The sequence below is a fragment of the Bos javanicus genome, chromosome 2 (genome assembly GCF_032452875.1).
Source record: "Bos javanicus breed banteng chromosome 2, ARS-OSU_banteng_1.0, whole genome shotgun sequence".
Classification (NCBI taxonomy): Eukaryota; Metazoa; Chordata; class Mammalia; order Artiodactyla; family Bovidae; genus Bos; species Bos javanicus.
Window position 1 is genome coordinate 128314214 of NC_083869.1, and position 23467 is coordinate 128337680.

A 23467-nucleotide genomic window follows, 5' to 3' on the forward strand; every position below is an offset into this window, starting at 1 on the left:
GGGCCGAAGAATTGATGCTTTTGAACTGTGGTGTTGGAGAAGACTCTTGAGAGTCCCTTGGACTGCCAGGAGATCCAACCAGTTCATTCTGAAGGAGATCAGCCCTGGGATTTCTTTGGAAGAAATGATGCTAAAGGTGTAACTCCAGTCCTTTGGCCACCTCATGTGAAGAGTTGACTCATTGGAAAAGACTCTGATGCTGGGAAGGATTGGGGGCAAGAGGAGAAGGGGATGACAGAGGATGAGATGGCTGGATGGCATCACTGACTCGATGGACGTGAGTCTGAGTGAACTCCGGGAGTTGGTGATGGACAGGGAGGCCTGGCGTGCTGCGATTCATGGGGTTGCAAAGAGTTGGACACGACTGAGCGACTGATCTGATTCTTTAATTGGAAGGTACAGCATGAAAGCCAAGCCAAATAATAAAACATCATGACTTTTGATCACTTAGAAAATTACAGTGAATAAATATTATCTAAAAGAAAATTCAAAAATTTCCAAACATTGAAAATACATACATTTCCTGACTTACAGAGTTTGTTCTGCAATGATAAATTAGTGCACCCAGATAAGATTAAAAACTGGCTGAATTTAGAACTGCAAAGTAAATTTATTACGTGGCTGCCAGTTAAACTGCCAAATAATAAATTTAATAAGTTTAATAAACAGCTTACAGAATCACAAATTTCAACTGAATTTACATCGAGGCTTACCGTAAGTGGTGGATATATACAAACAGAAGAGTTGATCATCTCAGCATATTTGAAGGTAAGGAAAATATAGGAAACTTTTTTTTTTTGCAATAAAGTTTAAGTCCTTAGAAATAAATTCTACCACAATAAGAACATCTAGACCACAGAAACACGTTACCAAAAATGTATCGATAGCATGATCTGAATTTCTGCATTTTTCTTTCGTTGTCGTGGCAGCCACACTGGTTTATTAGTCGAAACTCACAAGTCCTTGCACAGACACAGCAAGGAGCCCCAGACACTTGCCTTACAAAGAAAACCTGGGGGAGCAGAAAGCCAGTACAGCCACCTGACCTGAAGCAAAGCATTCTTAGTTACAACACTTTTCTACAAAAAGGACTTCGAAATTCACACAGACCACAAAAGAGTAACTAAGAAGATGTTTGTTCAATGATACACCCTCAAATACAAGTAGGAAACGACTCTGTTTTAAGGGAAAATGCCAACTGGAGGCCACGGTAAACAAATTTCACCCAAAAGAAACTCTGACCAATGAATTATCCCTATCTGCTCCATCTTTCCCTAATTCACAGAAAAACAATGTGTGCGACTTCTATGTCAAAGCAAACAGAAGAATGTTTAAATGGACAATTAAAAACAGTCTTCAGAAAATCTTATCAGTACTTTTTCTGATTTAAAGTCTATGAATGATGACACACAAATATGAATAATGGCCACTCAAGTGGTGGTTGAAGACGGCCCGAGCTACAGGCCAGGACGTGTCACAAATGGGATAGCGTGGTAGCCGCCTGAGATCACAGTCATCAGGGTCACAGGTGATGCGTCTCGCTTCCAAAGCAGCAGCTCTTTGCCCGGGGGGCGTTATCCGGAACTGGGGTCTATTATGTATCACTTTGTGATGAGAACAGTGTGCTTGTAGATTTGGGCACCTTGATTCTGACAGTCGAAGGGAACCGGGCATTTCTTCCCCAAAGCTAAAGAAAAAAAAACCACTTGAGAAAAAAAATGATTTTCTGTGAATTATTCTCTACGTCAGGTCTCTTTCTGGGCAAAAAATTCCATGTATATTGAATAGCAATTAATCTTTGACCAAAAGATTTGTTTGGAGCCAACAGACCATTACAAACATACTCATCTAGATTATTAAAACTGTAATACTTTTTATTATTATTATTATTTTAAGACTATTTTTAAGTTCTCAAAAATGGAACTGCCCTGGGTGACTACCGTTTTCACTTTGGGGTACCCCATGCTATCCAGAATCAGGGAAATCGATGTTTCTGGAGGAAGCCATTCTCCTAATTTACTGTTTAAAAATGGTCAAGAGTTGCCACGTGGTGGGGGCTAATCCTTTAAAGTAACATGCTGTTCAGAACATCAGTTAAAAATTGTGCTTTTAACTGATCTGTTAAAACTGCTACTCCATGTTCTACTGTCCCCAGTGTGGGTGCTCCGTGCCCCCTGGCCTCCCCTTGGCTGAGCAGTGGTCACGGTCATGGGTGGGCATGTCCCCGCCATCCCTGGCCAGGTGGGCAGCGGCTCCACGCCACACCACCAAAGCCTCAAAGCGCACAGTCGAAGGCCCGGGGCTCGCTCAGCGCTGCGGTCGGAGGTTCTGGGCGCCGTGTCTGGGTGATTTTCTGTTTGGGGTTTTTTGTTTCTTCTTCCTCTTCAGTTTCACTTTCACAGACGTGAACCACCACGCTTGGTGTGGACTCGGTTCCTGCGTGAAGTTCATATTTCTCTCCTGCAGAGGTAAATAGCAAAGAAAGGGTTCTGAACCTTGAAACTTCTTGTTCTACTCATGTTTTCATTGCTGATTACTGGCTTTTCAATCTGTAAATCCTATGTCATAATACTTTATCTTGTTTAGACATTAGAGAATTGATGCTTTTTAAGGTTCTTAAAAAATTCTGGCATTTCGAGAAATTAGTAGTGAGGAGTACTGAGGTCTTGGGAGTTAAAACGCAAGTGCGAATTACTGTTCTATGAACAACGCACGTGTTCTTGCTTAACTTCGTAATGGTTTCTGGGTTCCCCTTGGGAGACGCCTGTAAGGTTTCAGGCAGCATCGGCAATCTCTTATAGGACCTCAGGGATCCAAGATATAGCTCTCATGTCTAAAAACAACTTCCCCTCAAATGCCTTTTGTATCCCCTAATGTTAATGAAGACACAACATTATTTTAGGTGGATGACTACTATGAACCAACAATGGCACTGATTTATTATAGTATTTTGGAGGGATGAGAGAGAGAAATTAAACAGAAGGAAAAGAAGAGTGGAAAAGAAATACAAGAGAAGAATCTGAAGGGATAATATGGTATCACCACCAATACCTTGATAAACTATTCAGTGTAGAAGTTGTCTGTCTGCTATTTCGATGGCAACTAATATTCTCTAATGATCTGTCATGTACTAGAATTTGGAACAGTAAAAACTGCAGTTAGATTTACTATTACGTATATATCACTTAGTTCTTGTGTGTGTGTGTGTGTGTGTGTGTGTGTGGGCGCGTGCATGCACTCAGTCTTGCTGAATCGTGTCCAGCTCTGTGACTTTGTGGACTGTAGCCCACTAAGCCCCTCTATCCATGGGATTTCCCAGGCAAGAATACTGTAGTGGGTTGCCATTTCCTTCTCCAGACGATCTTCCCGATTTGGGGATTGAACCTGCATCTCTGTGTCTCCTGCATCGACAGGCAGATTCTTTTTTTTTTTTTTTTGACAGGCAGATTCTTTACCACTGTGCCACCTGGGAAAGCCCTTAGTCCTTATAACCATGTTGAAGGGTAGCTCCTATGATCGCTATTTTAGATGAGAAAACAGAGGCTCAGAAAATGGAAGCTAAATAACCTGCTCAAGATCACAAAGTTAGCAGAGGCTAGAATCTGAACCCAGGTTTGTGTGACTAACTTCCACGCTGATCATGTTGCTACTAGTTGGCTAGAACATGGATAGCTAGCTGAATGAGGGCTTTAAAGCAAAAGTTTGGAGAAAAAAACAGGAGAGAGAGAAGTTGGTTACCTGGTCCCAGTTTGGAAACAGCACAGAGTAGGTCATAATTTATAACAGGCGTTGCGTCCCCGCCCTGCTTCCACCCCACCGGAGGCGACGCGGGAGGGGAGATGAGGAACTGCTTGGCAGGCTGGGGCGGCTGTAAATACGACTTGTCTCGCGTTTCGCCGGACATCTGTACCTGCAGCGGGGGAGATGCTCACAGTTTATGGCCAGGCTATGTGTTTCACTTTCATCTTCCCATTAACTATAACACCTCTTTGGAGAAAATGTAAAATTTCTCTTTGACAGGCTACATATCTTCCAGGGGCTGGGTCAGAGTCTGTCTGGTTCACCACTGAACACTTAGTGCATGACACAGACCATTAGGTGCCCAATAAATATTCGTCAAACAGAAAGAAAAAGCAATGAGTAGACGAATGGACAATGAATCGTACTGAGCACTGAATTCCAGTTTTAGAAGAGATTAGGTTATACCGTCACCATCGACTCCACCAAGACGTGTCCAAACATAGGTTCCATTTGTAATGTCAGACAGCAAACTCCATCTTAATTTTTTTTTTTAATTTTGAAAGCTAGACCAAGGGAAAAAAAATGCTTTGTGAAAAATAAAACAGTACACCTAACAGCTGATCTAATGCTTTTATTTTACTAATTCTTCCAAGAAGTACTTGGTTTGTCAGAGTCCTATCAATGGAGGATTCGAATAATAAGGATGGCCAATTCTCATTAACTTGCAGGATGCTCTGCAATTCCAAAGTCTAGGACAACCTTTCTGCATGTGCTGTCTGCTCCCTGCTCACCCCTTGGGCTGGGAGCGTTTCAACAGGGCACCTCTTAGGAATCACAGCCCATGGAAATGAGTCCAGAGACTGCTTTTCTCACATCTTCCAAGGATGTCCCATCCCAAGTGCCATTCTAGACGACAGGAGAAAAGTGACCTTATGGTGTTAGGGCTTAATCCTCTCAACCCCAGTTGAGAAAAGCTGCCAGAAAAATATGAAACCCTCTGTTAGGCTAAGCAAAACAAAGTCAGGAGGGCAAATATGCTTAATAAATGTATATGTTTATGTATCTGTAAAACAAAGGAAAAATATGTTTACATGATTTGCTGATTGGGATTGTTCATTTCAAAGATCTCTGATACGATGATAGAGAAGACGGAGAACCGACAGTATCACTGGATGGAGGAAAACAAGTTCAGCCCACTCTGCCCTCTGCATGATGAAGTAAGTACCTGTGCGAAATACAGCTTCAGCTTCCTTCCGTTGAAGTCTGTCTCGTGGAGTTCTATTCGAGCCCTTGCTGCTGCCTCAGGCTTGCTGAAATTTATTCGGACTCTTCTAAAGCTTTTGAACAACTGAAATGTAACTTGGTCATCATAGATGGTGAAAAGCGCTTCAAATCTCTCCTACAAAGTGAGGGGCAGCACAGCAGAGAGAATAAGGGTTGGGGGGAGAAGGAAAACCTTTACCAAGAGGAAATCTAAATCATTAAACATAAGTAGTGGAGTAGAATTCATTATAATTTGTTTTTTTCCCCAAAGAAGCATTCTTTTCTTGTAGGTGCACAAGAACAGGTGTCCTGTTAGTCATATGCTAAATTCTGCAGTTTGCACTTATTTTAAAAATAAGTTTATTGAAGGTTATATTATGTAGAGTTCATATTATAAAATCAAATGTAAAGTATTATAAAATGAATGTAAGGTATAAAATGATAAGAACATGCCCAATGATAGAACAAGAACATCACTATCATTTGAAGTCCTCAGCATGCCAGAGTTTTTACCTCCATCCTATTCCTTTTTAGCTTCAAAGTAATTATTTTCTGGAATTTCAAGCTTATCTTTGTTTTTCTTTATATTTTTACAACATTTATAAGCTCCCCTAAAGACCGAATCATGTTGCATATATTCTTCTATAACTTGCCTTTTTTCCTAAGATTGTTCCTTGTTGCTGTAACTGTGAGCCACCCTCTTCAGGACTGTATAATATTCCATTGTACAGCTATACCACAATCCCGCTAATGCTGCTGGAATCTGGACTGCCTTCAGTTTTTGCTACTACAATGCTGTTAGGAACATTCTTGGTGCCCATATGCATGGTTTCTCTGGTGTCCACACTGTAAGTGGCATTACTGGGCCTTTGTTCTTCAGTCTCTAAGTTATACACCACTCTCTGAGACCTCACAGACTGCAGCACACCAGGCTTTCCCGTCCGTCACTATCTCCCAGAGTTAGCTCAAACTCATGTCCATTGAGTCAGTGACGCCATCCAACCATCTCATCCTCTGTTGCCCCCTTCTCCTCCTGCCCTCAATCTTTTCCAGCATCAGGGTCTTTTCCAGTGAGTCAGCTCTTCATATCAGGTGGCCAAGTACTGGAGCTTCAGCTTCAGCATCAGTCCTTCCAGTGAATATTCAGGATTGATTTCCTTTAGGATTGACTGGTTTGATCTCCTTGCTGTCCAAGGGATTCGCAGGAGTCTTCTCCAGCACCACAATTCGAAAGCATCAATTCTTTCGTTCTCAGCCTTCTTTATGGTCCAACTCTCACATTTGTACATGACTCCTGGAAAAACCACAGCTTTGACTATATGGACCTTTGTCGGCAAAGTTGCAACTTTGCTTTTTAATACACTGTCTAGGTTTGTCAGAGCTTTCTTTCCAAGGAGCAAGCGTCTTTTAAGCAAGCGTCCTGGGCCTCAACACTGACGTATCTTTTACTTTAGTAGACGATGCCAAGTAGTTTTCCAAAGTGTTTGTACCAATTTACTGTCTAAGAGTGAAAGTGTGTTCTGGTTGCTTCATATCTATGCCAACATTTGATACAGACCTTTAAATTTTTACCAATGCAAAGTAAGGGATATGAAATCGGCTCTAACTTTGGTTATAATTCACATTTCTTTGAAAAATAAAGACGTTGAACCTCTTTTCATGTTTATGGGTCTTCTGGGGTTCCTCTTAACATGATATAGCTTCCCAGGTGGCGCTAGTGGTAAAGAACCTGCCTGCCAATGCAGGAGACAAAAGAGAAGCAGTTAGGTTCCTGGGTTGGGAAGATCCCCTGGAGGAGGGCACAGCCACCCACTCCAGTATTCTTGCCTGCAGAATCCATATGTGTGCTCGTATCTTTTGTCCGTTCTTCTATTGGGCTGTCTCTTTTAATTGAGGAATGGGAGTTCTATTGGGGTACTCATTCTTTGTTAATTATAGGTGCCATAAGTACTTTTTCCCAATTTTTTTTTGAGATATACAAGTTTTAAATTTGAACCTTACTAAATGTATCAGTTTTCTTCCTTTTGTGTTGTGTCTTGAGAAATCCTTGTATACTCTGAGATCACAATGATGTTCTCCCAGATGGTCTTAAAATTTTATGATTTCACCTTTCATATTTAACTCTGTACTCTCCATAAAACTAAAGTGTATGAGATGCCCATCCCACTCCCACCAGTAACCACTGTCTATTTTCTGTCACTCTAGATCAGATCATATTTTTTTAGTATTTCATATAAATGTACTTTTGGCCGGGGAGGGGGGGTCCTCGGTTTTTTCCCTGAGCATAATCATTTTGAGAGTCATATTACTGGGTTCTCTTTTATGATTCTTCTTATTATCAAGTAGAATTCCACTGTAAGGATATTTATGCATGTACCTGCTGACAGGCAACTGGGTTGTTACTAGTTTTCAGTTCAGTTCAGTTCAGTTGCTCAGTCGTGTCCGACTCTCTGCCACCCCATGAATCGCAGCATGCCAGGCCTCCCTGTCCATCACCGACTCCTGGAGTTCACTCGTGTGAATGTGAATTCACACGTCCACGTGTTGACTTTAAAAAACTACTTTGTGCTTTTTGTGTCAAATTTAGAAATCTCTGCCATACCCAAGGTCACTAGGATTTTCTCCTATGTTTTCTAGCTTAGTTTTTACATTTAGGTCTAGGATCCACTTCAAGTTAATTTCTGTATGTGAGACAAGAGTCAGAGTTCACTTTTTTCTTTCCCCGTATGGCTATCCCTTGGTTCCAGCTCCCATGGTTGAAATGATTATCCTTCACTTGGTACATTGAAAACTATTCAACATAGTTGAAAGAAATTAAAGACCCAAATAGAGACACACACCACTTTCTCTTCAGGGAATCACCTGTTTGACATTATTGATTCTATGTATATTTACTCTCTATTTCATTAATTTCTACTCTTTGTTCTTTGAGTTTTTCCTTTTTCTATTGCCTTAAGTTGGATGCTGAGTCTGTAATTTTTCAATTTTCTCCTTTTTAATAGAAACATTTAAGGAATATATATTTCTAAATATTATTTTTTAGCTATTCCCACAAGTTTGAATATATATTACTTTCATTATTATTTGATTCTAAGTATTTAGTTTAATTTCCATTATGATTTCTTCCTTGTCTCATGAATTGTTTAGATATTTCTTAAAATTCCAAATAGGTGGGAGATTTTGCTTGTTATCTTTTTAACATCTCATTTATTTTCACTATGATCAGAGGTTTTTATCCATAGAGATATCAATCCTTCAATATTTCTGAGACTTGCTTTTGTTACAATATTTCATCCATTTTCATAAATCTGCTATGCGTGCTTGAAACATCTTTCTGTAGCTGTTGGGTGCCTGCCGTACCATAAATATGTTCAGTATGTTAAGCTTGTGTTCTTTAGAAGTTCTATATACTGATTTCTTTTAGAGGGGGTGTCTGTTTGAACTAATGATTACCAATAGGTTTGTTCAGATCTCCCACTCAGGTGGATTTATTTTGCCTTGTAATTTGCTCACTTTGGCTTCATACATTTTTACAGATATGTTAACGAATCTGTCTGCCAATGCAGGAGACTAAGATTTGATCCCTGAGTCAGGACGATCCCTTGGAGAAGGACATGGCAAACTGCTCCAGTATTCTTGCCTGGAAAATCCTATGGACAGAGGAGCCTGGCAGCCTAGAGTCCATGGGGTCATCAGATGCAATTTAGCAACTAAACAAGAAAAACAAAAAGCAAGTTTAGAATTGTTTTGTCTTCCTCGTGAACTAAATGTTTTATTATTAGTAGCCTCTGTCTTTCTCTAGGAACGTCTTTTGTCTTAAAGTCTGTTTTGTCTGATATTAATACAGCTGGTGTAGCTTTCTGTTGGTCATACAGTCGACTGCTGAACAACAAAGGGTTAGGGTCACCAACATGCCCAGTTCAAAGTCTGCATATACCTTTGCCGGGGCCCTTCGTATCCATGATTCCACACCTGTGAATTAAACCAACCGTGCAGACTGCATAGCACTGTAGTTTACTGGGAAAAAATCTGCATAGAAGAGGGCCTGTGCAGTTCAAATCTGTGTTGTTCAAGAGTCAACTGTATATTGCACAGAACTCAACTCCTATCCTTTATTTCTGAACTTTATGTATTCTTTTGTTTTAAATATACCTCCTGAAAATGTGTGTAGATAATTAGCTACTTGATAATCACATCCTTCTTCCTATTTCCTTTCAAAACAATTATTAAAATCATTCCAGAAATACACCATAACTGAATTAACATGCAGACGACAGCAATGAGTTATACGTATCTTTCTCTTCTAAATCCCAATATGTGTGAACTGATGAAGAATTATTCAAAAATGAAGCCATGCAGGAGTTGATGAGACTTTTTCTAAGTTTTGCTGGTTTTTTTTCCCTCTCTTTCACATGCATTTCCCCCTTAATGTGGCATAAACACAGCTTATGAACTGTGTGACTTTAAGGTCCGAGGTGAGCAGAAAATATGAACAATTAATGTAGAGGCAAAACTTTTGTTGTTTCCTATTACAGGAAAAAGGTCAGCGCCCTTAGCTGGTAGCTCTGCCCCTCACTGTGTCCAAGACATCAGCACGTGGATTCCTGAGCTGTCCCTAACATCCCGGGAACAGCACAAAAGGGCTTTAGAAGAATGGAGACAGGAGGTGAGGGCTTCATCTATGGACACGGACTGAAAGCACTCGGGACAAACAGAATCCATTCAGAAACCAAATTCTTTTTTTTTCCCCTCCTTAAATTGTTTTAGAAATAATTCCCTGGAGCTGCACTGGGCCCTCACTGAGGCGCGTGGGCTCTTCATTGCTGGGTTCAAGCTTTCTCTGGTTGCAGAGGGCAGGTTACTCTCTAGCTGTGGTGCGTGGGCTTCTCTTGTCGTGGAGCAGGAGCTCTAGGGTCCCCAGGCTCAGCAGTTGTGGCATATGGGTTCCAGAGCGCACATGGTCAGTCCTTGTGCTGAGAGGGCTTGATTACCCCGCAGCCTGTGGGATCTTATTTTTTGGCAGGCAGATACTTAACCACTGGACCACCAGGGAAGTTGTAGAAATAATTCCCTTTTATAGGTTTCTGAATTCCCTAACGATATAAAAGTAACAGCATCCTGTTAAACGGGTGACAGTTGCACACTTATCCCCTAGAAGATCGCGGGGATCCCATAAGATCCAGAGCATCACTGACCACTCTACTTCTTCAGAGGTCACATAGTATTCATCTCTGGCAGTACAACAGTTATAAGGAAAACAAATAATTTGGCTTAAAAACCCAGGCTTTTCCTGTTATGTAAGTTTTCCATAAAATAGAGATCTGAGCTGCCTTCATATGCAGAAATCACCCATGCAATAAGTGAGCAGTAAAAATGACTACAAATAGCTTACATCTAAGATATGTTAAGGATAACACATAACCACACAGTTTCTTGGGAACTCAAGGTTACTCTGCAGCTGGGCCTTGGGTGCACTAAAATCACAGAAGGGGAAAATGGGAAGGTCAGATAGGAAAATAGGCTTCAGGGAGTGACAGATAAGGACGGCTGCTAGATGCGCATTTCTCAATCTTTCCAGAATTACGGCTGCTCTACTCTTTGGTCCCCTGCCCAAGGCAGAGAAGGTGATGTTTATCATTCACCGAGGAACAAACTATGAAAATGATTGTGCTGCACCCGTCTGCTTTGAACCAAAAAATCATGAGGCATCCATCATTTCTGTACATCAAGTTGGAAAGTGAAAGTTGCTCAGTTGTGTCCGACTTTTTGCAACTATACAGTCCATGGAATTCTCCAGGCCAGGATACTGGAGTGGGTAGCCTTTCCCTTCTCCAGGGGATCTTTCCAACTCAGGGATCAAACTCAGGTCTCCTGCATTGCAGGCGGATTGTTTACCAGCTGAGCCACAAGGGAAGCCCCAAGAATACTGGAGTGGGTAGCCTATCCCTTTCTCCAGCGGATCTTTCCGACCCAGGAATTGAATCCTCATTGCAGGAGGATTCTTCACCAACTGAGCTATCAGGGAAGCACAGAAGTGACGTTTCAATCCATTCAGCAGTGAAATTATCTTTGGAGTCCTAAGGCAAGAAAATTTCACATTCTCTTTCTGTAAATCTGAGATAGAAAATTCCACCCATCTAGAGTCCAGTGGCTACAGGTTCACCGATGCCAGAGGCAAGGTTATTGGTTTTGCCTTTTTTCCCCATGGCTAAGGTGGAAAGAATTCCGTGATGACGCTTTACAGAAGATGTGTACACAATGCAGAAGTCATTTTCCAGCAGCTGAGGGGGTAACTGCTCACCCTAAACACCGAGAAAATGCAGACCGCCACTTCAGGAGGGCAGTGAGACCCACAACCACAGCCACCACCTGGTCACATTAACAGTTAAGCTCAGACACACACACACATGTGCGCACACACACACTCACTCACACACTCACTCACATGTCTGCAAGTTACAAAGGTACTGACTGCACTCAATTAACGATACTCAAGCCCTGCAGCCCATCAATAAACAGAAACACTTCATTTGGTTTTTCTGGGGAATGTCTGTTAGAGACAGTCAGTCTTCAAAACCATACCTGTGAGAACTTCTAATGAGGTCCCAGCTGTTGACAGCCCCCCAGCAGCACCATGGCTTTTGTCTTTTTTCTTTTTTTCAGCCTAAAGTTTGTTTAGTTGTTTACTAAAAAGAGCAGGGAAGACAGAGTAGCAGATTTTAAGGCCTCCTGGAGGAAAGAACAGGTGGAACAGAAGTAGGGAGACAGGACAAATGGAGAAGCAGAGAAGTCCGTCTCCTGTTAACAGTCCTCTGGCCACCCCACTGAGCTACTGTTTTCACGGGCACTTTGAAGAAGCAGTCCGATTACAGGGCAGTTATCCAATCTAAGACTCAAAATGGCCTGCAAAAACACTTCAAGTTTGCAAATGCATCCAGGTACTTGGGCTCAAACATTTTTTTCCCCTAAAAACATTTATTTGCTTGTTTATGCTATACTGGGTTCTTAGTTGGGACATATGGGGTGTAGTTTCCTGACCCACACCCCCTACATTGGAGCACAGTGTCTTAGCCACTGGATCACCAGGGAAGTTCCCAACAAGTTTGATCTAAAACATCAGAGGTTGAGGAAAACCACAAACATGAGTTCTTTCCCTAAAAACCATGAGAATTCCCCCAGGAACAAGGAAAACAGTTTCAGTTGCTCTGTTCCCAGTGTCAGGCTGCAGCTGTCAAGGGCAGTATTGCCCACCAGTGCGACTGCACAAGGAGACCTGCAAAGGCCCTCTCTAGGGTGGCCACCCGGATCCTCACTTCCTCCTTCTTGCTCTCCCTGCCTACGAAGCAGGAGACATCAGGAAGTTCAGGTTCAGCCTGCAGTCTCCAAGACTGTGAGCATCCTGAAAGTCGGGGAGGACTAGGAACTGTTTCAGGCTGAAAGAGACGAAATAAAAGACACCTGACAACCTAATACATTGAGTGATAGTTCAGTTCAGTTCAGTCGCTCAGTTGTGTCCGACTCTGTGACCCCATGAATGCAGCACGCCAGGCCTCCCTGTCCATCACCAACTCCCGGAGTTCACTCAAACTCACATCCATCGAGTCGGTGATGCCATCCAGCCATCTCATCCTCTGTCGTCCCCTTCTCCTCCTGCCCCCAATCCCTCCCAGCATCAGGGTCTTTTCCAGTGAGTCAACTCTTCACATGAGGTGGCCAAAGTACTGGAGTTTCAGCTTCAGCATCAGTCCCTCCAATGAATACCCAGGACTGGTCTCCTTTAGGATGGACTGGTTGGATCTCCTTGCAGTCCAAGGGACTCTCAAGAGTCTTCTCCAACACCACAATTCAAAAGCATCAATTCTTCGGCACTCAGCTTTCTTCACAGTCCAACTCTCACATCAATACATGACCACAGGAAAAACCATAGCCTTGACCAGCTGGACCTTTGTTGGCAAAGTAATGTCTCTGCTTTTGAATATGCTGTCTAGGTTGGTCATAACTTTCCTTCCAAGGAGTAAGTGTCTTTTAATTTCATGGCTGCAGTCACCATCTGCAGTGATTTTGGAGCCCCCCCAAATAAAGTCTGACACTGTTTCCACTGTTTCCCCATCTATTTCCCATGAAGTGGTGGGACCGGATGCCATGATCTTCGTTTTCTGAATGTTGAGCTTTAAAGCCAACTTTTTCACTCTCCTCTTTCACTTTCATCAAGAGGCTTTTTAGTTCCTCTTCACCTTCTGCCATAAGGGTGGTGCCATCTGCATATCTGAGGTTATTGATATTTCTCCTGGCAATCTTGATTCCAGCTTGTGCTTCCAGCCCAGCGTTTCTCATGATGTACTCTGCATGTAAGTTAAATAAGCAGGGTGACAATATACAGCCTTGACGTACTTCTTTTTCTATTTGGAACCAGTCTGTTGTTCCATGTCCAGTTCTAACTGTTGTTTCCTGACCTGCATATAGGTTTCTCAAGAGGCAGGTCAGGTGGTCTGGTATTCCCATCTCTTTCAGAATTTTCCACAGTTTCTTGTGATCCACACAGTCAAAGGCTTTGGCATAGTCAATAAAGCAGAAATAGATGTTTTTCTGGAACTCTCTTGCTTTTTCCATGATCCAGCGGATGTTGGCAATTTGATCTCTGGTTCCTCTGCCTTTTCTAAAACCAGCTTGAACATCTGGAAGTTCACACTGAGTGATAAGGGACTGGATTTTTGTTGTTATAAAGGACATTACAGGAACCATGGCCAAACTTGAATGGGGTCCGAGGATTAGAATGATGTAATGTGTCAACGTCAATTTCCGAATTTTGTTTTTGTTTTCTTAGAACGCCCTTGTTTGTAGCAGATACATATTAAAATATTGGTGGTAATGGCCACCGTGGCTGGCAACTCACTATTAAAATGGTTTAGAGAAAAAGTCCTTTGTACACCCAAACTAGGAAAAGCAGTTCTATTATTCAGTGACCCCAAGTGTCACTCCTCCAGACAGGCTTTCCCTGAGCACTCTAGTTAAACACTGTCACCCATCAAGCCGTTCTCTAGCCCTCCTCTGTCTTTGTTTTTTTTTAAGTAATTTTGTTTATTTTTGGCAGTGCTGGGCCTTCACTGCTAGGCAGGCTTTTCTCTGGTTGCAGCCAGTGGGGGCTACTCTATAGCTGTGACGCACGGACTTCTCATTTTGATGCTTCTCTCCTTGTGGACCACAGGCTCTACAGTGCACGCAGCCTCAGCGGTTGCGGCTCCTGGGCTCGACAGCACAACAGGCTCAGGAATTGTGGTGCACGGGCTTAGCTGCTCCACGGCTTGTGGAATCTTCCCGGGTCAGGGATTGAACCCACGTCCCCTGCATTGGCAGGTAGATTCCTTACCACTGAGCCACCAGGGAGGCCCTGCTCCACTGTTTTTTCTTCTTCATGTGTGTGTTCAGTCACTCAGTCGTGCCTGATACTTTGCCACCCTGTGGACTGTAGCCTGCCAGGCTCCTCTGTCCATGGGATTTCCCAAGCCAAGAATACTGGAGTGGGTTGCCATTTCCTCTTGCAGGGAATCTTTCCAACTCAGGGAATCAAATCCACGTCTTCTGCATTGGCAAGCAGATTCTTTAACGCCGAGCCACTGAGGAAGCCTATTTTCTTCACTGTACTTGTATTATCTGAACTTCTGATTCACTTGTTTGCATGTTAAATATTTTCCTCTTCTAATGTCTGTTGGAACTGGAGCTTCACTGCGTCCACCACTGTGTCCCTAGAACCTTTAACCGTGACTGGTACAACACTCAATAAACACTTACTGAATACACAACTCGAGGTCAGTTGTAGAGTCTGTAAACCGATGGTCTCCAAGAACATGACAGCTGATCTGACTGTTCAGTGATCTTTTAATATGCCTGACAGTTAGGATAACTAAATTCCTAACTAAGTGATCTAAGACACTTTTCAACTCTTGTTTTGAGACAAAGTGTTCACAAGGGAAGCTACAAATATAATAGAAGATAAATGAAGATAGCTTCATTTCAAAATCTTACATCTGAAAATTCCTAAATGTTCTATCTAAGATGGGGCATCTAGGAACATTATAGCAAGTTTGCACTGCTATAATATTCTTACTGCATTTTATAAATCTGTGATAGTCTGGGGGAAAACCTGGTTCTTCACAAAGCAATACATTTGAGAAGCTTTTATCTACAGTTTATGCAAAAGCATGTTAAAAGGAATAAAAATGTTAACTACCAGACTGGCAAAAATGCTTTTTTCTGAAAAAATAAAGTCCCGGTGATGCTACAGAGCAACGGGACTCTCTTGCATGGCTGGTAGGAGCGCAAACAGCTGTAGCCTCACAGACTACTCGACAGTCTCTGCTAAGACTGTGAAAAAGCACAACCTGATAAGCCAGCAACATCATGCCTGTTTACATACCCTGAGAAGACTCCCCTACTTCCACCAGGATGTACACAGGACACATACAGAACATTCACAACATCACTGTTGCAATAACAACATCTCAAAAATAACCTAAATGTCCAACATAAGAATGAGTAAATAAATAATGCTGTATTTTTAGACTAGGGCAGTATATATAGCAAGGGAAACGGAATATATATTTCAATATGGATTAATCTTATAGATACAACATTGAGAAAAACTGATCTAATTATCTCTTTTATATAAAATTAAAAAATGTAAAATCTTATGTATTTCACTGGAGTTATAGTTTTCAGCATATGGATGCTGCATATCCTCTGTTGGATCTAAGTATTTCATGGTGCTATTGTAATGTTTTTAAATTTCAACTTCCAAATGTTGACTGCTGGTAAACAGACACGTGGCTGATTTTATATAGTGACCCTGTATCCTACAAGCTTCTTAAACTCACTTATTGTTGTTGTTCAGCCACCCCATCATGTCCGACTCTTTGTGACCCCATGGACTGCAGGACGCCTGTATAAAAGGTCAAACTCACTTATTAGTAGAGTTTTTATGTAGATCTCTTTCTAAAGAGACAATCGTGTCAACTGAAAATAGAGCAAAATTTAAAAACTGTATATACACATATACAGAGTATTAAGCTTGAACTAGAAGAAATGCCAATACAGGCATCTGCCAGTTTTCAGAAGTTTGCTTTATGCCACTTGGCTTTACGAAAGACCTGCACCAGTACCTATTTTCCGTAACAGAAAGAAGTCCAAGGAGGATTCTTCCTTTTATGAAAAAAGGTGAAAATCACATTCAACATCTGTTTTGCAGCAGCTGTCATGGAGGCAGCATGCCCCCCGAGTGGTGAGAGCGGCTCCACCAAGCTCCTTCCTGGGAAACGACCCTCAGCTTCTCAGCATCAAGCGCACTCGCCTGGAACTGGGTCCGTGAGCATCTGTGCTTTACCTTAATCTATTTTGTGCATCTGTTAGCAAGATTGCCCCAAGGAACTGCTTTTCTGCTTTATACCATTTCAGCTTATAAAAGATTTCATAGGAAAACTACTTTCAGAGAGAGGGGGAAAGTAGACCATTTTGGCCTACAAACACACCACTTTCATATTCATTGGAAGGACTGATGCTGAAGCTGAAACTCCAATACTTTGGTCACCTGATGCTAAGAGCTGACTCCCTGGAAAAGGCCCTGATGCTGGGAAAGATGGAAGGTGGGAGAAGGGGACGAAAGAGGATGAGATGGTTGGATGGCATCACCGACGTGATAGACATGAGTTTGAGCAAGCTCCGGGAGTTGGTGATGGACAGGGAGGCCTGGCGTGCTGCAGTCCATTGGATCGCAAAGAGTTGGACACAACTGAGCGACTGAACTGAAATGAAATATAATAAAAGGTTAAAATTGCATGGGAAATCAGAGTTCAGGATAATGGTTATCTCTGGGAGAAGAGACAAGAGGCTCAACTGTATTAGTAAAATTTTATTTGCTATATTGGGTGGGCCTGTGGTTTTTCTTTACATTAGTCTTTACCTTTTCACACAACCTAGAAAATGCCCCCTTTTTGAGAGGTTGAGATAGTGCCTCCGCACAGGAAGAATCACCAAACTTGGAAGTCATTAGCCTGTGTCTTCCCTGGGCTTCTAGAGAAAGTGGAATCCAAGGCAAGGGCACACACAGGAAGCTTGTTTTGGGAAGTAACCCCATGGGATAAGGTTGGAAGACGGAAGACAGGTTGTCCTCCCGTCCAGGTTGTGTTACCAAGCTGGTCACCTCTGTGAGCAACGGGGGCTTGATCCTGTGAGGAGCCCTGGAAGGAGCCAAGGAATTGGGGGCTGGAGAGTCAGAGAAGGAGGGACTTACTCACTGGCTTCAGCCCCACACTGGTCAAGGACTGCCCTGTCTACACGGCCAAGCAACTGCACAGGCAGCAGAGAAACACTGAGACAAAGGCAAGATGTCCCCGTGCCATGCAGGACAGCTGCTGCCAGCTTACATCCACACACAGCTGAGTGCTCTGGCAACAAGTGGGGTACAAGCGTGGGCCAACAGGACGTAACATCGGGCATGAGAGGCACCCATATACATATCAGTTCAGGTCAGTCGCTCAGTCGTGTTCGACTCTTTGTGACCCCATGGACTGCAACACGCCAGGCCTCCCTGTCCATCACCAACTCCTGGAGCTTACTCACACTCATGTCCATCGAGTCGGTGATGCCATCCAACCATCTCATCCTCTGTCATCCCCTTCTCCTCCTGCCCTCAATCTTTCCCAGCATCAGGGTCTTTTCCAATGAGTCAGCTCTTCCCATCAGGCGGCCAGAGTATTGGAGCTTCAGCTTCATCATCAGTCCTTCCAATGAATATTCAGGACTGATTTCCTTTAGGATGGACAGGTCGGATCTCCTCTCAGTCCAAGTGACTCTCAAGAGTATTCTCCAACACCTTACATACATATATACATACACAGTACACGCATGTGTACATATTCTATACATATGTACAAAAGCATGCTACAAATAATCAACTCAAGAAAAATGGGGGGTGGCAGTTTTTGATTGTGATAAACATAAAATTTTAACCATTTTTAAGTGTACAATTCAGAGGCATTAAGTATCTTCGCACTGTTGTACATAAGCACTATCCACTAGAACGTTTCATCATCCCAAATTGAAACCCTGTACTCATACACTGTAACTACTGACTCCCTACTTCTCATAGTCCCTGGCTGTTACCATTTACTTTCTGTCTCATGTAAGTGGAATCACACATTATTTATCCTCTTGTGCCTGGCTTATTTCACTGAGCATATCTTTCAAGATTTACCCACAGGATCAGAATTTCATTAGTTTTTAAAGACTGGACAATATTCCGTTGTCTGTATACACTGCATTTTGTTTATTAATTTATTCACCGATGGGCATTTGAGTTGTTTCCATATTTTGCCTATTATGAATAATGCTGCTGTGGACACTGCTGTACACATATATAGTCAAGTCTCTGCTTTCTTTTGTGTATAAACCCAGAAGCAAAATCATGGGATCTACGATAATTCTATGCTTAATTCTTTAAAGAACTGCCATACCATTTTCCACAGCAGTCACAGGATGTTATGTTCCCACCAACAGTGCACAAAGGTTCCAGTTTATCTATATGCTCGTCAATGCTTGTTTTCTGTTTTTATGATAAGCCATTTTATTGGGTGTCAAGTATCTCATTGTGAAGTTGATTTGCATTTCCCTATTTGTGATGCTGAGCATCTTTCCTGTGGTTATTGGCCATTCATACATCTTCTTTGGAGAAATGTCTATTCAAATCCTTTGCCCAATAATTGGGTGTATATACCCAATTTGGTTTTTGTTCTTTATATATTCTGGGTATTAATCCCTTACCAGAGATATGATTTGAAAACATTTTCTCCCACTCTGTCGGCTGCCTTTTCACTCTATGAATAGTGTCAGTTGATGCACACATTTTTAGTTTTCATGAAGTCCTAACGTGTCTGTTTTTTCTATTGCTGTCTGTGCTTTTGGTGTCCTGCTGGAGAAATTAATGCCAAATCCAATGTCAGGAAGCTTTCTCTCTATGTTTTCTTCTAAGTTTGTAACTTTAGCTCTTACATTTAGGTCTTGAATCCATTTTTAATTAACTTTTGTATACCGTGTAAGGTAAGGGGCCATCTTCATCCTGTTGCATGTGAATTTCCAGTTTTCCCAGCATTATTTGTTGAAAAGACTGTCCCTTTTCCATTGAATGGTCTTGGCATTCTTGTTGAAAATCATCTGACCATATATGCAAGGATTCATTTCTGGACTCTCTGTTCTATTTAACTGGTCAATATGTCTACCTTTGGGGGAGGCTTTCTTTTTTTTAATTAATTAATTTTTTAATTGAATGATAATTGCTTTACAGAATTTTGTGGTTTTCTGTCAAACATCAACACGAATCAGCCATAGGTGTACACATGTCCCCTCCCTCTAGAACCTCCCTCCCATCACCCTCCCCATCCCACCCCTCTAGGTTGACACAGAGCCCCTGTTTGTTCATCTTTATGCCAATACCACACTGTTCTTTTTTTAACTGAGATACAATTGACATTAAGTACCACACTGCTTTGATTACTATAGCTTTGTATTAAGTTTTGAAATCAGAAAGTGTTTGAGTCCTCCAACTTTGTTCTTTTTCAAAATTGTTTCGGTTATTTGGGAGTCTCCTGAGAGTCTATAAATTTCAGGAAGAGTTTTCCTACTTCTGCAGGAAATATCTTTGGGATCTTGACAGTGACTGTGCCAAATCTGTAGATTGCTTTAGGTAGTACTGACACCTTAACAATGTTAAGTATTTCAACCCACGGATGTGAATATCTTTTCATTTATTTGTATTGTCTTTAATTTCTTTCAGCAATATTTTGTAGTTTTCAGTGAATAAGTGAAAAACGGGTTCTAAAAGCAAGCTCAATTACTCTGTTACTCTGAAACGACTTGAATAGGATTTCTTTCAGCTCTAAACTTCTATGATTCTCTAGTATTTAATCTAGCCTTGAAGTTAACTAAATTTTTACTAATTCTTGGCCAGAATGGTACTACAGATTCAATTAAGTATTTACTCAAACTGTGTTACCTTCCAAGCACTGTTAAAAATACAGTTCACTAAATAGAAACATTCTTCCTTTGAATCTCCCCTTTCAATTTCCAGATTTAAAACAAATCAGTTTTCTCAAAAGACTTACTTCTTCTGGATTGAACGTTGTAATTAGAACATTCAGCAACTGATTAGGAGAATCAGAGGATTTCAGTTAACTTCTAAATATCATTTATTTTTCTTAAGTAATATGTTCTATTCATCTTTAAATTGAGGATATAGAAACCAGATGCTCGACAGGAAGATTTGTATCATGTATATGATTACACGGACCAGAGAAATTTGGGCCAGTGTATCTAAAATCATAATTTCAGGCTAAATCTCCTACGTACTACTGAACCTCACTCAGCTCGGTACGTCTGTCTTTCCATCACAACTCTGTATCACTAATCCTCAACAAATATCTTGCAGAATCCATTCATTCAACCTAAAAGGTGTTGCTCTGTACTAGGCAACTGTATTAGATGCTAGGTATCACTGATCAAAAAGCAGGACCAGGAGAGCAAGTAGAGATGTCCTAATATATCCCAACCTTTGTCATTAGAAAAACAAATCCAAAATCGTACGGTAAGTAGGTCAGGAGAAACAGTTTTATGTACAAAGGGTAGTGCTTTGTGAACAGACTAATGTAAAAGCGACATGCATTTCTTTATAAAGTCAGGTTCCAGCTGGAGTGCTGCTTTGCATCAACATTTACCAAGATCCCCCAGACACACAGACGTAAAGCAGAAAGAAGAAGCACTCCAATTTCCCCCACCATAAAAACCTAAATTAAATCTTGAAAATCTCTCATGTTCATATCAGAAGGCTGCTTAATTTTTCCTTATTTTAAGAAAGGGAAAACTGGGGTTAAAAACGACAAGTCAATAAAACTGGAATGAATTCCAATCTGTTATAGAAAAATTAGGTACTAAACCTGTTGTGCTCTGGACTGAGCCGCTGATTAGCTGAGCACGTGGAAAAAAGCTAACGACCAGGCTGCTGCAGAAACAGAAATTATGAGATAAACTTTTCCTGTGGCTTCTTTTTCTTACAGTTTACTATATTCTTTACTTTTCCTCTGCCACTTCACACCATTTTCAAGAAGCACTGGTGAAAATGTAGAGCCAAAATCCAGCAGTCTAAAATGAAGATTCAGTTTTAGCTGACAATGGTCCCTGTGTCACTCGGTCGACCACTCAGAAGAGGGTAAAAGCTCATTCCAACAATTACAAAGTTAAAAAGAAACAAACACCTTTTCAAATCAGGAAAAAACTAAAATTCTTTTGAAAATAAGGCATTTAATTGGAATCAGAATTATTCTCCCCGTAATCCAAGAGAGGTATTTTTTATTTTGCTTCGTCTTTTGCACACGTGTGGACAACCTGCACAAACAGGTTAGCCCAGGAGAAATTAAAGCAAAAGAAGACACTGACAGAAGAAAACTACAAAGGGAACATTTAATTTTCCCTACTCTCAGTACTTTCAAGCACCTCTAAAGGCATGAGTATTCTATTTTACATCAAATTACTTATCCTCTCCACTGCAGGGCTCTCAAGGCAGAACTGTTTAAGTTCCTACTCTATCCCCTGAAGCCACTGGTACAGTGCCTTACACGCTCGAGGCACTCAAGTATGTACTGAGTCAAACTATTCATCATATCAAGTTCTGCTCCACGAGAGTCACCAGAAAGAAAAATACTTGGAAGACATAGATAACAAATTAAAAGGAAGCGTGGTGGGATTTTGAAACAAAGTCTTAGAACATGCAAAATTCATACCAATGGTAGAAATATTTTATTTTTGTGTAACTTAAGATCTACAGGCTTTTGTGAGGCCACCGTGGAATGAAACGCACACACACATTCTCTTTTTTTATAGGTAAATAATGAATGAACCAAAGAGTAGACATCTTCAAAACAATAAATAAATAAACTCAATCGTTTTGCCCTGGGCAGGCTGCAGGAAGTAAGAAAAGAAATACCGAGAACTCTGTTAAAATGAAATTACTGTACTCATACTCAGTCATTAGGTCGTGTCTGATTCTTTTCCAATCCCGTGGACTATAGCCCATCAGGCTTCTCTGTCCATGAGATTGTCCAGGCCAGAAAACTGGAGTGGGTTGCCATTTCCTCCTCCAGGGGATCTTCCCTACCCAGGGACTGAACCCATGTCTCCTGCATCTCCAGCAGTGGCAGGAGGATCCTTTACCACTGAGCCACCTGGGAAGCCCCAAATGAAATCATAAACAGTCCTAATTATGTTATTAGCCTCAGAAAAAGGCTTAAAATAAGTTTTTCTTTTGTGAATTTACTACCAAGTAATAAGAAGTGAGGCTAAAAGTCACGTAGCTTTTCTTTAACCACAAGCTACAAAAATGAATGACTGAGTGTATCAATGGATGAACTTATTAAGACTTCATTCAGCATTCACTATAAACCAGTGCTTCTCAAAATGTTCGTGGGGTAGGACTGGATTTTAAGCATTTCCTATCTGTTGCAGGCTGATATTCTCATAAAACATAATAAAAATGCCAGAAGGCTGAATCTTTGAGACCTGATGGACTGTAGCCCGCCAGGCTCCTCTGTCCATCGGATTCTCCGGGCAAGAGTACTGGAGTGGATTGCCATGCCCTCCTCCAGGGGACCTTCCCGACCCAGGGATCGAACTTGTGTCTCCCTCATTGCAGGCAGATTCTTTACTGTCTGAGCCACCAGTGAGCCCCAAAATGCCAAAGCAATGTCTAAAGTTTGGTGCACGCTTCTCTACCTGCCATGGACCAATAACAAACTTTGCAAATAGGCCGCCATCAACTGTTTCCCCGAATCCACACACATTCAACACACTACCAAAGGCAGAGAAAGCTAGGGTGTATGCCTACCTTCTGCTCCGGCACCTCAAACACTGCTTCATGGACTCTGCAAGCAAAAAGTGAGGTAGGCAGGTCACTTAAATCCATCATCTCTTCCAAGTCATCTTCATTTTCACCAAAAACCATCTCTTCTTCCTCTTCGTGGTCAGTGCTGCAAAGATCTGACTGGCTATCATTCCAAGACTTCATAGTGTCCCTCAGCATTTTCCTCTAAAAGCAGGTCTTCTCTGTTTTTAAAGTTCAAAGATGTCTACCAGGCATCAACTGTTTAAAAAAAGAGAAAACAACAGAGATAAGATATTGAAGGTTCAGCAAGGTTCCAATTAATCCTCAAGACAGCAATTCATCAAAGGAGGCAATTTTATTCAGGAAAGATCAATCAACGTTGAAATCAACTCATCACAGTCCTCAGCAATGAATTCTATATATACTAATTTGATTTGCTTAGCATATTTTACATAAGATATTTCACAAGCAATGACTTATTATGAAAAAAAAAAAGGCTGGAAATTTTATAGTGAAATGAGGTGGCGGGGGTGGGTGGGAATAATA

At 41.5% G+C, this 23467-nt stretch overlaps 1 protein-coding gene across 2 annotated transcripts in view; it reads right to left on the reverse strand.

Annotated features, from left to right (window-relative positions):
- Window positions 1-365: 365 nt before the first annotated feature.
- The window catches only part of RCAN3 (RCAN family member 3), a 37083-nt gene continuing 13981 nt past the window's right edge, over window positions 366-23467 (reverse strand). For both annotated transcript variants that reach the window (XM_061393178.1, XM_061393170.1), the window contains exons 2-5: window positions 22925-23179; window positions 4967-5140; window positions 3739-3910; window positions 366-2460 (exon numbers count right to left, since the gene is read on the reverse strand). In XM_061393178.1, the coding sequence (XP_061249162.1) occupies window positions 2276-2460; window positions 3739-3910; window positions 4967-5140; window positions 22925-23119 (726 nt within the window). In that variant the 5' untranslated portion in view covers window positions 23120-23179 and the 3' untranslated portion in view covers window positions 366-2275. The remainder of the gene's footprint in view (window positions 2461-3738; window positions 3911-4966; window positions 5141-22924; window positions 23180-23467) is intronic.